Source organism: Rissa tridactyla, chromosome 13, assembly GCF_028500815.1.
Source record: "Rissa tridactyla isolate bRisTri1 chromosome 13, bRisTri1.patW.cur.20221130, whole genome shotgun sequence".
NCBI lineage: Eukaryota > Metazoa > Chordata > Aves > Charadriiformes > Laridae > Rissa > Rissa tridactyla.
In genome coordinates, this window is record NC_071478.1 from 2,986,470 (window position 1) to 2,997,966 (window position 11,497).

At 47.8% G+C, this 11,497-nt stretch overlaps 2 protein-coding genes across 2 annotated transcripts; one reads left to right on the top strand and one right to left on the bottom strand.

Annotated features, from left to right (window-relative positions):
- The first annotated feature begins 47 nt into the window (after positions 1-47).
- TFIP11 (tuftelin interacting protein 11) lies at positions 48-8,785 on the top strand. The gene is made up of 12 exons (XM_054219025.1): positions 48-339; positions 1,224-1,377; positions 2,040-2,196; positions 2,706-2,833; positions 3,073-3,225; positions 4,039-4,548; positions 5,139-5,245; positions 5,472-5,640; positions 5,843-6,086; positions 6,753-6,895; positions 7,170-7,335; positions 8,337-8,785. Exons 1-12 carry the CDS (start codon positions 143-145, stop codon positions 8,690-8,692), a joined length of 2,484 nt encoding a protein of 827 aa, XP_054075000.1. The 5' UTR covers positions 48-142; the 3' UTR covers positions 8,693-8,785.
- Positions 8,786-9,559: 774 nt separating this feature from the next.
- Positions 9,560-11,496, bottom strand: SRRD (SRR1 domain containing). The gene is made up of 7 exons (XM_054219062.1): positions 11,348-11,496; positions 11,239-11,279; positions 11,019-11,155; positions 10,837-10,935; positions 10,542-10,696; positions 10,266-10,311; positions 9,560-9,967 (listed from the first exon to the last, which is right to left on the bottom strand). The coding sequence occupies exons 1-7, from the start codon at positions 11,458-11,460 to the stop codon at positions 9,752-9,754; spliced, it is 807 nt and encodes a 268-aa protein (XP_054075037.1). The 5' UTR covers positions 11,461-11,496; the 3' UTR covers positions 9,560-9,751.
- Between the last annotated feature and the right edge of the window lies 1 nt (position 11,497).

Consider the following 11,497-nt stretch of genomic DNA (forward strand, 5'->3'; position numbering starts at 1 on the left):
CCAACTCTATGGTTGTAGGCGTGGTTCCGGTGGTGCGCCACCGGAAGGAGACGATTCACTTCCGGGCGGAAGCGGCGGTGGCGGGCAGCGGGTACCGGGGTGTCGGTGTGTGGGTCGGGCTGGGGGCGTCCCCGCTGTCGCCATGTCGATGTCGCACCTGTACGGGACGGACGGGGACGATGGCGTGGAGATGGAGAACTTCGAGGTGTCGGACTGGGACCTCCAGAACGAGTTCAACCCCCACCGGCAGCGCCACAGGCAGACCAAGGAGGAGGCCACCTACGGCGTGTGGGCCGAGCGCGACTCGGACGAGGAGCGGCCCAGCTTCGGCGGCAAGCGGTACGGGCTGGGGGCGGGGGGAAGGGGGGCCCCGGGCCGAGCCGTCCCCTCTCGCCCAGGGCCGGGCCTCTGGCGGACCCTGGTTGTGGGTCCGCGGAGCCGCGGGGGCAGGGCTCGGGCGGCTGCCGCGCTTCGTGGTGGTTTTGAGGCTGTAACGTCCTCCGGAACAGCCTAGCCGGGGACAGGGGCTGCCCTCGGGGCGGCCGTGGGGCGCACAGAGCTGCCTGTGGGGACTTAGGGCCACGGAGATGCTGGGAGGGCTGGAGCCCCTCTGCTGTGGGGACAGGCTGAGAGAGCTGGGGGGGTTCAGCCTGGAGAAGAGAAGGCTCCGGGGAGACCTTCCAGCCCCTTCCAGTCCCTAAAGGGGCTCCAGGAAAGCTGGGGAGGGACTCTGGAGCAGGGAGGGGAGCCATAGGACAACGGGGAATGGTTGTAAACTGGAAGAGGGGTAGATTTAGATTGGATCTCAGGAAGAAATTCTCTGCTGTGAGGGTGGTGAGCCCCTGGCCCAGGTTGCCCAGAGAAGCTGTGGCTGCCCCATCCCTGGGGGGGTTCAAGGCCAGGTTGGACGGGGCTTGGAGCAACCTGGTCTGGTGGGAGATGTCCCTGCCTAGGGCAGGGGAGTTGGAAAGGGATGATCTTTGTGGTCCCTTCCAACCCAAACCATTCTATGATTCTATAACTTTGCCTGTGCAAGTGTGTCCTCGCTGAACAGGGGGAAAGAACAGTTATTTTCTGACAAAAACTGTGTTGAACTGCTCATCAGTTTTTAATGTTTCATTTTAAAGGGGGGGAATCTAAAGCATAGTAATCCCTGGGCTCGTGCAGGGATGCGCACTGGTCCACTGGAACATAATTCACTCACAAGTCTCATTTTGGTGTAGCTCTAGGGATTACTCGGCCCCTGTGAACTTCATCAGTGCCGGGCTGAAAAAGTCAGCAGCTGAGGATCTGTCAGAAGACGACTCTGATGAGGATGAAAAGCCTGTGAAGCAGGAAGAAATCCCAAAAGAGTTTGTGCCGAAGAAGTTAAAAACAGTGAGTTATCTATGAAGTTTTCGATTCTGCGTAATGTATTTATGAAACTTAGGCTGTATTCTAAAGATGCTAAAACAATAATAGAGCAGTAAAGGAAGGGGAGAAATAATTAAAATCGTAGAACCACATACGACAGCATGCCATTAAGGGAGGTGTTTTCCTTTGTGTTTTGTAGCTATTCTGATGTATCATTGTGTGTCCTTGGGAACATCAGTCCTTTTAGGCCCTGTTATCTTCCTTTATATTCCTTTGGGTTATTTGAGGTTAAAATAAAAGAATGTGTATAGTTTACTGCCTTTCAAAGACTTTTTTTTTTTTTTTTCAATCTCACAGAACAGGATGACAAATCTAGGTCAATCAAACCCTAAAACTCAAACTCTTATTTTCCTTTACCCTACACAGAAGAATCGGGAATCGGCTTCAGCTGAAGTCAGTGGTAGACTCTAATAAAACTGGCAGCTGGTCAGGACTTTCTTTTTCAGGAAACTCCTTAGATGTCAGGCAGCTTATGTGTATGCATAAGTCACGACGTTGTGAGCTGTGCAGTGTGGTGACAACTGTATCGCTTCTGGGATGAACCTTCCTTTTGACAAGTGAAATTATGCAGAGCTTGGTTAGTACGGTGCCTTAAGGTTGTGTGGGATTTTTGTTTGTTTTAACAGGGTGGTAATTTCAAGCCTAGTCAGAAAGGCTTTGTAGGAGGGACAAAATCTTTCGTGGATTTTGGCAGCTGGGAGAGACACACTAAGGGGATTGGGCAGAAGCTTCTCCAGAAGATGGGTTACGTCCCTGGAAGAGGTCTCGGGAAGAATGCTCAAGGTACTGTGTTTGGTTGTTTATTGTTAACTAGTAATTTGGAGAAGAGATTGTATTCTTTAAATAACTGCCATCTCCAGATGACTTACAACTTGGTTCTTGTCTTCTTACATCTCATGCAAATGATCTGGGTCCTTATGGTAAGGTTCAGTTGTGTTTAAATTACTGTAGGCAAATTTTATACTCTTCTTATTTTGCAAGAGAAAAAAGGGAGATAAATTCCAAAGGTAGTCAGCTCACAGAAAAGGAGATGTTATTTTATGTGATGGAATAAAAAAGCAGTGAAATGCAGATGTGAATAATACTTTGCTTTGGTTTTTTTGGTGTGTGCTGGAATTAAGTGACGTTATAGCCACTAAGAAATTAGCGAAGTGGTAGAAGATGCAATAGTGATAGAGGCAGAATACCAGGCTGGATATTTGTGCTTATTGATAACTTAGGGTACTGTAGAAAAGTACTTGCTTTTCTCTCTCAGTAAACTGCTCCTTCTGATCTAACTACCGTCCTCTCAGGTATTATCAATCCAATCGAGGCCAAACAAAGAAAAGGCAAAGGAGCTGTGGGGGCCTATGGCTCTGAAAGAACCAGCCAGTCTTTGCAAGACTTTCCTGTTGTGGACTCGGAAGAAGAAGCTGAGGAGGTATTTGTATGATTCCTGGTATATCTCTTTCCCTGTTGTGTTGTATGTCCAAAATTCTGTTCTAATATTAGAATAGGGTGGTTGACTGGACCACAGCATCTGAGCTGATTTGTCACTGAGCTTTACCGCTTTCCCAATTATTTTGCTGTACAGCATTCTTCCTTTTCCTGTAGAAAACAGAGGCAAATTTGGGGTGTGACAAAGAGCAGCAACCACAGCTCTTCTTTGGTTTTGTTCAGGAATTTCAAAAAGAGCTCAGTCAGTGGCGGAAGGATCCTAATGGAGGCAAGAAAAAGCCCAAATACAGCTACAAGACAGTAGAAGAACTGAAAGCCAAGGGCAGGATCAGCAAGCAGCTTTCAGCCCCTCAGAAGGAGCTGTCTCAAGTCAAGGTAAGGTTCCTAACGCAAGAGGTGGCATCTCTAGGAAACAGTTTGTCCACTTTGGTATTGTGAGTGCTTTTTCGCCATTGGTAGCCTTAATAGAAGCCAGTTCTAAGAACTGTCCCTCTGCAGCCTCATGAAAATCAAGGCCTGAGACTCATCACTGAGTCATGTAATAGGCCACTGTGTCATCTAGAATATTGGATTTGTTTTTAAGCAAGTTCTCTGGCCTCAGAAAAATGCAAATTACCTTAAATGTGGGTAGTTTGTTTTTGGGGTTTTTTTTTTATTGCAAGTTTAATTGTTTCACATTTGTCATAGATGAAACGCTTATCCACTTCTGAAAGTACGGTTGTCCTTATTGGGACTGTGAAACTAAACACATAGTTTGAACCATCTTCTACCTAAAAGGGACAGTAAGGGATTTGTCTTGTATGCGCTTAATAAAATTATTCATGTAAAATTAGTATACCTTTAAAAAAAGTATAAAAGTACCTACGACTTCTGTGCAATAATGAATAGTATACTACTTGCATCATCACTGCTTGTAGAATTATTCAGTGAAATGATAAAACTGAGCTCAGAAGAGCTCTGATTCCAAATTGTTTCTTATTCATTCTAACTTCTCATGTCTGGCATAGGCCTTTTTGGAGGCAACCCCTAGTTGCCTCATTCAGAATACCAGTGTGTATTAGTAGCCTGCTGGAGCAATTACAGTACTTGGAAATCTCCAGTTTTCAATTTGGAGTAAGGGATTTCCTCCTTTTTAAAATACAAAATACAAATTTTTTTGAGACGTGTTTTGTTCTTGTTTGTTGCAAGGTTATAGACATGACAGGCCGAGAACAAAAGGTTTATTACAGCTACAGTCAAATTAGCCACAAGCACAATATCCCGGATGACAGTCCTCAGCAGCCACTGGGCAAAGACTCCAAGCCCCAGGGATTTGCTTTGCCTGAGCTGGAGCACAACTTGCAACTTCTCATTGACATCACAGAGCAGGAGATCATCCAGAACGACCGGCAGCTGCAGTACGAGAGGGACATGGTTGTCAACTTGACCCATGAGATACAGAAGATGTCTGAAGTTCTCTCGCACGAGGAGACGGCAATTAGCAATCTCAGCAAGGTGCTGGAGATGGTGGAAGAGTGCGAGAGGCGGATGCAGCCCAGTTGTGAAAATCCCTTAACCTTGGATGAGTGTGCAAAGATTTTTGAGACGCTTCAAGACAAATACTATGAAGAGTACAGAATGTCTGACAGAGTAGACCTGGCAGTAGCAATAGTCTATCCTCTCATGAAAGATTACTTCAAGAACTGGGATCCCCTCAAGGTGTGTATTAGTTTGATTTATCTGCAGTTCATTCCTGATGGCTTAGGTAGTCTTTGTTATCTTGACTTCCCCCCCAATTTCTGATCAGTCTGGAGAGAAAGAAAAAAAACAAAACAAAACCCCACTCTGCACCCGCTCTCAGACATTTGCTATGACTGAAGGTTACTGTTCTGCAAAGTGGCTAACAACTTAGGAGCTTGTAAGGTTAAAATCAATCCCTTTCATAGGTGTTGGGAAGAAAAAGTCTGTAGTTGTTATTTTTAGCAAAAGCAGGAGAGGTCTGTCTTTCGTGTAGTCAGATAGGCGCTGTCTGTTCTTAATGCCATCAGGGCTGTGATAGGTAAGAGTCTGAACTCTGTCTGTACATCTGAAAAAGTTCAGACTATCCGTTTTCTCCCTGGATGTATGTTAAATCCATAAAGTGGGATTTTCCTTCTGTGGGACTTTACTAATCACAGCTGCAAGCTCCTAGCTTGCTTTTGAGTGTGTGAGAAAGCTGTAGCCAAGCATACCATCAGCCTGCTCTTTGTACGTACCAGCTGAAATTAATGAAAAAAGGATAAAGGCTGCTCATGCCTTACCATTTCCAGGACTGTACGTATGGCACAGAGATCATAGCCAAGTGGAAGAACCTTTTGGAAAACGATCAGCTGTTATCACACAGTGGGCAGGACCTGTCAACAGATGCTTTTCACAGGTAAAGAGCAAATGAGTTGTACTTTGTGCAGCATCTTCAAGTGCTGCTTCCTCTGTGATGGATACAAGCATGCTTTCCAGATGATTCTTTTGATGTGTCTGTTAGAATCCAGCTGTCAGCTATATAAAAAGAAGTAGCTTTTAAATAACAGTTACCATTTGGTTTATTTGGGCCTCGGGCTATAGCTTTAAGTTTAACTTTGATTTATTTATATTTTTTTTTCCAGACTGATGTGGGAAATCTGGATGCCATATGTCAGAAACATAGTGGCGCAGTGGCAACCGAGGAACTGTGGATCGATGGTGGATTTCTTGGATAGCTGGGTAAACGTTATTCCTGTCTGGATACTGGATAACATTCTTGATCAGCTCATCTTCCCCAAGCTACAGAAAGAGGTAAGGTGAGAGCTGCATTCGAATGAAACCGTGCTCTGAACCAGTATTTGAATTGCAGTCAACTACAACTTCTGAAATGCTGGTCTGCTGCCTCTGTCGATGCATTTAGGAGTTAGGGCGTTGCATTATGGCTCTTTTTGCATCCGGCAGGACTTACTGCTAACGAGTGCACTTATTTTAATCTTTTCTATCTTACCTTAAGGTTGAAAGCTGGAATCCTTTAACAGACACAGTCCCAATCCATTCCTGGATCCATCCCTGGCTTCCCCTGATGCAGGCGCGATTAGAGCCGCTGTATTCTCCTATCCGAAACAAGCTGGCGAATGCACTGCAGAAGTGGCATCCCAGTGACTCTTCCGCCAAACTTATCCTGCAGCCCTGGAAAGATGTGTTCACACCTGGGTCATGGGAGGCTTTCATGGTGAAAAACATCGTGCCTAAACTAGGTGAGACAAGCTTAACAGTGCTGAATTTCTGGGATCTGCTGGTTTTCACCTTCCCCCTTAGGTCTAGAAAAGATACACGTTAACATGGTTGCCAGTGTTACTTCAAAGAATATTATTAGTAAGTTTAGACCAAGCTTGCATCTTCTTTTCTGCTATTAGTACCATGCATTTTTTTCAGAGGCAGACATTTTAGAAAATGCTGGGAAGTGCTCTGATTATTCTCAATGTTTTTCATCTTATTTTTCTAAATCATGGGATTCTTTTGTTCTTCAGCTGACAGGAATATCTGATAGCTGTCAGATAGTACCAAGCTATACAATATCTCTCTGTTACTCCTGTATTCTTTGGTCTATGCTAATGTTTTCGCCATGAGATTTTGTAATTCACCATTCAGCTATGCAAACTGGCTAAAAGGCCCTGTAGTCCAAAAAAAGTAAAAGTCAGATGTTTTAAGTTTCTCCGTTCTAGCAGCAAATTGTAGTCGCTGGAAATGGAAGCGCGCTGTTTTGGTGGCAGGGATCAGCCAGTTTAAAGATCCTGAATGTCCCTGAGGATAGTATGCCATGCAGGTGCTCTTCAGATCATGTGTGTTGCTAGTGAAATAGGCCAGGGCACTGAAAAACTGCAAGTCAAGTTCTTTTCTGACTCTTCTCCCCCTTTTTCCAGGGATGTGTTTGAATGAACTCATCATAAACCCTCACCAGCAGCACATGGATGCCTTCTACTGGGTGATTGACTGGGAGGGGATGATTTCTGTCTCCAGTCTTGTTGGGCTGCTGGAGAAACACTTCTTCCCAAAGTGGCTGCAGGTGAGAAATTATTAAGGCTGAGTAAGCAGGCTTGATTCTCTGTGAAGTGTTTTAGTGACTCCTACCTCGAAATTGCCCCACTGCTGAAACGGTTTAACTACCAAATGGGGTGATTTCCACTCCTAACTCCATACACATCAGAACAGGCTATTTCTTAAGACTGTCACGGTCCTTTCTTTTACTGAAAGCTCCGAAATAAACTAAGCTATAATAAGGATTCTCCTCCATAAATGTACCTGCCCTACTGCATTTCATCTGTCGCGTTGTTTTGCAGGTGCTGTGCTCTTGGCTTAGTAACAGCCCCAATTACGAAGAGATTACAAAGTGGTACTTGGGTTGGAAGTCCATGTTCTCAGACCAAGTGTTAGCACATCCATCGATCAAAGACAAATTTAATGAAGCTCTTGATATCATGAACCGGGCTGTCTCTTCCAGTGTTGGTAGGTGGCTTATGGTGATGGCTCCGCTTGCTGTGATGGCAGTACAGCAATGCTTGGTTCTTGTGAGTTTGTATCTAGGCATGGCCCTGCTAATCGGCGTTGTAGCAGCTCCCATGAGCAGTGAAATTCAAACTGTGCTTCGCCTTGCGGTGTCCATAAATAACACCTGTAAGGTGCTAATTAATAACTGTCTGTGCTTCGCTGAAGCAGAAACAGATTTTTTGGTGACTGGCTGCCTGTGCCATTAAGCAACCGATTCTTTTTCTGCCTTGCCTGATTATAGTGTATTTTGTGGTTTAACCCCAGCTGGCAGCAAGGAGCACGCAGTCGCTCGCTCAATTCTCTCTCCATTTCATCCCCCGACGGGTAGGGAGAAAAGGAGGGGGAAAGAAACATGGAGAATTCCTTGAGGCACATTTTAAGTGTTATGTTTATTTCTGTGGTAAAATGATAACAACTGCAGGCAAGCATCACATAAAGAGGAATTCACCTTCTGAGGAACATCTGGCATGACAGTCATGCGGCCAAAAAGTGAACAGGAGCTGATAGCGTAAGTGCTCCTGATGCAGTGCTGCTTCCTACAGTATGGTACTGCTCCATCCTTAGCCTGATTTTGCAATAATCACCGTTTGTAACCCAGCCGTGGCCTGTGGTGACCAAAGGCCAGGTTTTGGCTTTGAGGAGTATTTTTCTGTTGCTGTTCTTTTTATCATTCACATTTTTCCGTTGGCAGTAGCAGTGCAGCATCCTCCGCTCCTGTGCATGCACGGATACAATTTGGGATTGTATCAAATCCTGCTGCTTCTGCTGCAGTTCTCCAACTCACCCAGATAGTCTATGTTGCATTAGCAATAACAGTATAAAATCGAATGAATTAGAACGTGTAAAGGAGGATTCAGAGAATTATTCATTGATTGTGTCCTAGACTGCAGTTTACCCATAGACCTTGCAGCAGGAAGGGACTGGCACCTTGTTTTCACGTGTTTTGTCTCTCCAAACAGGTGGGTACATGCAGCCAGGCGCTCGAGAGAACATCGCTTACCTTACCCACACCGAGCGGAGGAAAGACTTTCAGTACGAAGCCATGCAGGAGCGTCGGGAGGCTGAGAATATGGCCCAGCGTGGCATTGGCATGGCCGCCAGCTCTGTGCCGATGAACTTTAAGGACCTAATTCAGACAAAAGCAGAGGAGCACAACATCGTTTTCATGCCTGTGATTGGAAAGCGGCACGAAGGGAAACAGTTGTATACGTTCGGACGGATTGTCATTTATATTGACAGAGGTGTTGTGTTTGTACAAGGAGAAAAGACTTGGGTGCCAACCTCGCTCCAGAGTCTCATTGACATGGCTAAGTGAGGCCCCGCTTCGAACTGTGAAGACCATCTTGCTAACATTTTTAGCGTAACTGTCTTAGAATAAAGAAGTTACAGATTTGTAAATAGAGTGAAACTGTAGGTGTATGCCAGGATTTTTTTCCTAGAAAAAACACTAGTTCAGGCAGCGTCAAGAAGTGAAACTACACCTGGAAGTTGGTCTTAAGGGAGGAACAAGCAGTTCTGACACTTGGGTAATTGCCAGCCATGACAGAGGTTTATCAGCAGAAGGGACCACAGGAGGTGATTCTCTGCTCCAACAAGAGATGAGTGAGGGCTGGTCTGGCTGAGTCCTGAAGGTCTCCAGCGACAGAGATGTTAGCGCTTCTCCTTGCGTGCTGCGCAGTGGGCTCCTTTCTGCTGCACGCAGACAGGACTTGTCCCATCTCTCTTCAGGTGTGATGGTGGCTCTTCAGCCTGGTTGCTAGCCCACAGGCCATCAACCGCTCCTGGTGCCCTCTGCCCTGTCAGCGCAGAGCTGCAAGAGGGGGGATTTGTCCCAGCAAATTCACAGAACATGTGCTGTGGGACCACAGCAGTTCAGGGCAGAGGTGAGGGGGGGAAAGCGAGGCTTTTTTTCCCCCCTCGAGGGAGATGACCCGATTCTTCACAGAAGAACAGCTAAAGAGCCGCTTTCAGTAGCACTGGACAGCTGAAGCCTGTGAGAAAGCTTTTCTAAGCCTGCATTTGGAACTAGACACCAGTATTGTCAACTACACACCCCTCTCAAATAATTCCCCCTTCCTGATGCTTCAAAATGTGTGCAGTACATGCAAAGGCTTTGAATTGTGCATGAAAGGGAAGGGGATCAAAAGACGGATGGTGCAGTACAGATGGCTTAAAAGGCAGGTTATAGTTAAATTTGTTCACTGTATTTAAAGTCAAAGCACAGCTTTACTTTTTATTAAATAATTAAGATACAAAAATGTCCCATCATGCTCAGTGTTCGAGTGCTGTCACTTCTGGCAGAGCACGATGACACTGTCAGTACTTGAGCTTCATCTCGGCTGCACAGAAGCTGCCATGAGAAAAGAGGGAGCGGTCAGGACTCGATGGCAGCGGGACTGCACTGGTCAGCCCCGTCCTCCTTTCTGATGATCTCACATTCTTCGTACGTTGGCTCCTCCACAAAGTCCCAGACCTCAGGGGAGAGTTCCTCCAGTTTTTGCAAGGGAAACCAGTGGATGGAGGTGTCATTAAAGGTGTCGAGGTACTGAGGGTGGGCTGGGAGTGCCACTTCCTCTGTCCCTTTCAAGACCTAAAGAGCATTTGGGGGAAAGAGTTATGTATGATGCAGAAGAACCTTTCTGTAAAGTTCAGACAAGGAGTCAGTGAAGATGAGGACGGTATTGTTAATCTCAACCCCTGCGTGCACTGTGTTCTGCAGGCAACGTAGAATGATCCTAAAGCAATTCATTTTTATAGTGTAGCAGCCAGGAAAAAAAAGTTTTTAAAATAACCACCCTCTTCTTTCCAACTGCAATTAATTTCCTTTCTCATCAAAATGTGCGTTGTCAACACAAAACCAAAAATGTTAAAACGCTAGTGGCTCATACCTTTGCTATGTAAGAATAATCTCTCTCCAATATTCTTGACAATAATCTAGAATAACACAAGGAAACAGTATTAGACACGACACTCGTGTGAAATGAAGAAAGCTCTTCCAAGCGGGGGTGCGGGACAGATGGTTGATGACTGCAAATGTGGCAGCAAGTCGAAAAATGAGCAAAACATGGAAATCATTGTTAGAAGCACTAAAAGAGTGAAGAAAGCAAGGAGAGGAAAAGGCTGTTGGAGGCACCAGAAGCTTTCCCTGCCGGGGCTGCACGCACCTTTCCTCGATTCCTTTAAAGCTGTTCCCGATGATGACCATCTTGGACAGTGCTCCTGCGGACCAGTTCCTCCAGAGGAGGTTGTTGTACAGGGCTTTCCCGCAGTGCACCATGTAAAACAGCGTGGCCGATCCCTCAATGCCATGTTTCCCCTCCTGCGGGGAAACCAATGCCTCCCGTTACCGTCTGGCACCGGAGGCCGGACGGTGTCTCCCTCCTCGGATCCCGGGGCGGTCTGGCCCCGGGAACCCCTCAGCAGCGGGGATGGGAGTCCAGCCCCGCGGTCCCCGCTCACCTCGTTGTCCGGGAGCAGCCGCAGCCCCAGCTCCGCCAGCGTGGCCGCCTCCTGGGCCGAGAACGCGGGGTCGAACACGGAGCACCGGCTCGGCGGCACCTGCGGGGAGAGGGGCAGCCGTGGAGCGGGGGCTCGTTCCCCACTCCCCGGTTCCCCATCCCCCGGTTCCCCTCCTTTCTCACCCCCAGCTCCTCCAGCAGCAGCAGCAGAAAGGCCAACTGGTGCCGTGCGGCGGGGCAGCAGCTGAACCGCCCCAGGCCGTAGCAGACGCAGCGGGCGGGCGGCTCGGTGGTGTCACCCAGCGGGGCCCGCACAGCTCCTGCGGGCACGGAGAGAGGCGTCAGACCCGGCGGGGGAAGAAGGGGAGCGGCCCGTTCTCCCTCCCGGTGCCCCCGCACGCACCAGCGCTCGCCGCCCAGAAACCGGAACTCAGCAGATCGTTCCTGCGGGGAGAGCGCAGCGTTAGCGGGGCCCAGGGGAGGGACGCACGGGTTGGGACCGGGGCACTCACCGCGCCTCCCGGAGCCTCCGCAGCACCGCACCGCCTTCCGCCTCTTCCTCCTCTCGGCGCCGCCGCCGCCGCCTTCCCCCGCCCGCTGGGCGCCACCCGCCCTCCGCCGCCATGTGCGCCGGGCGGTCACGTGGCGCGGTCACGCGACCG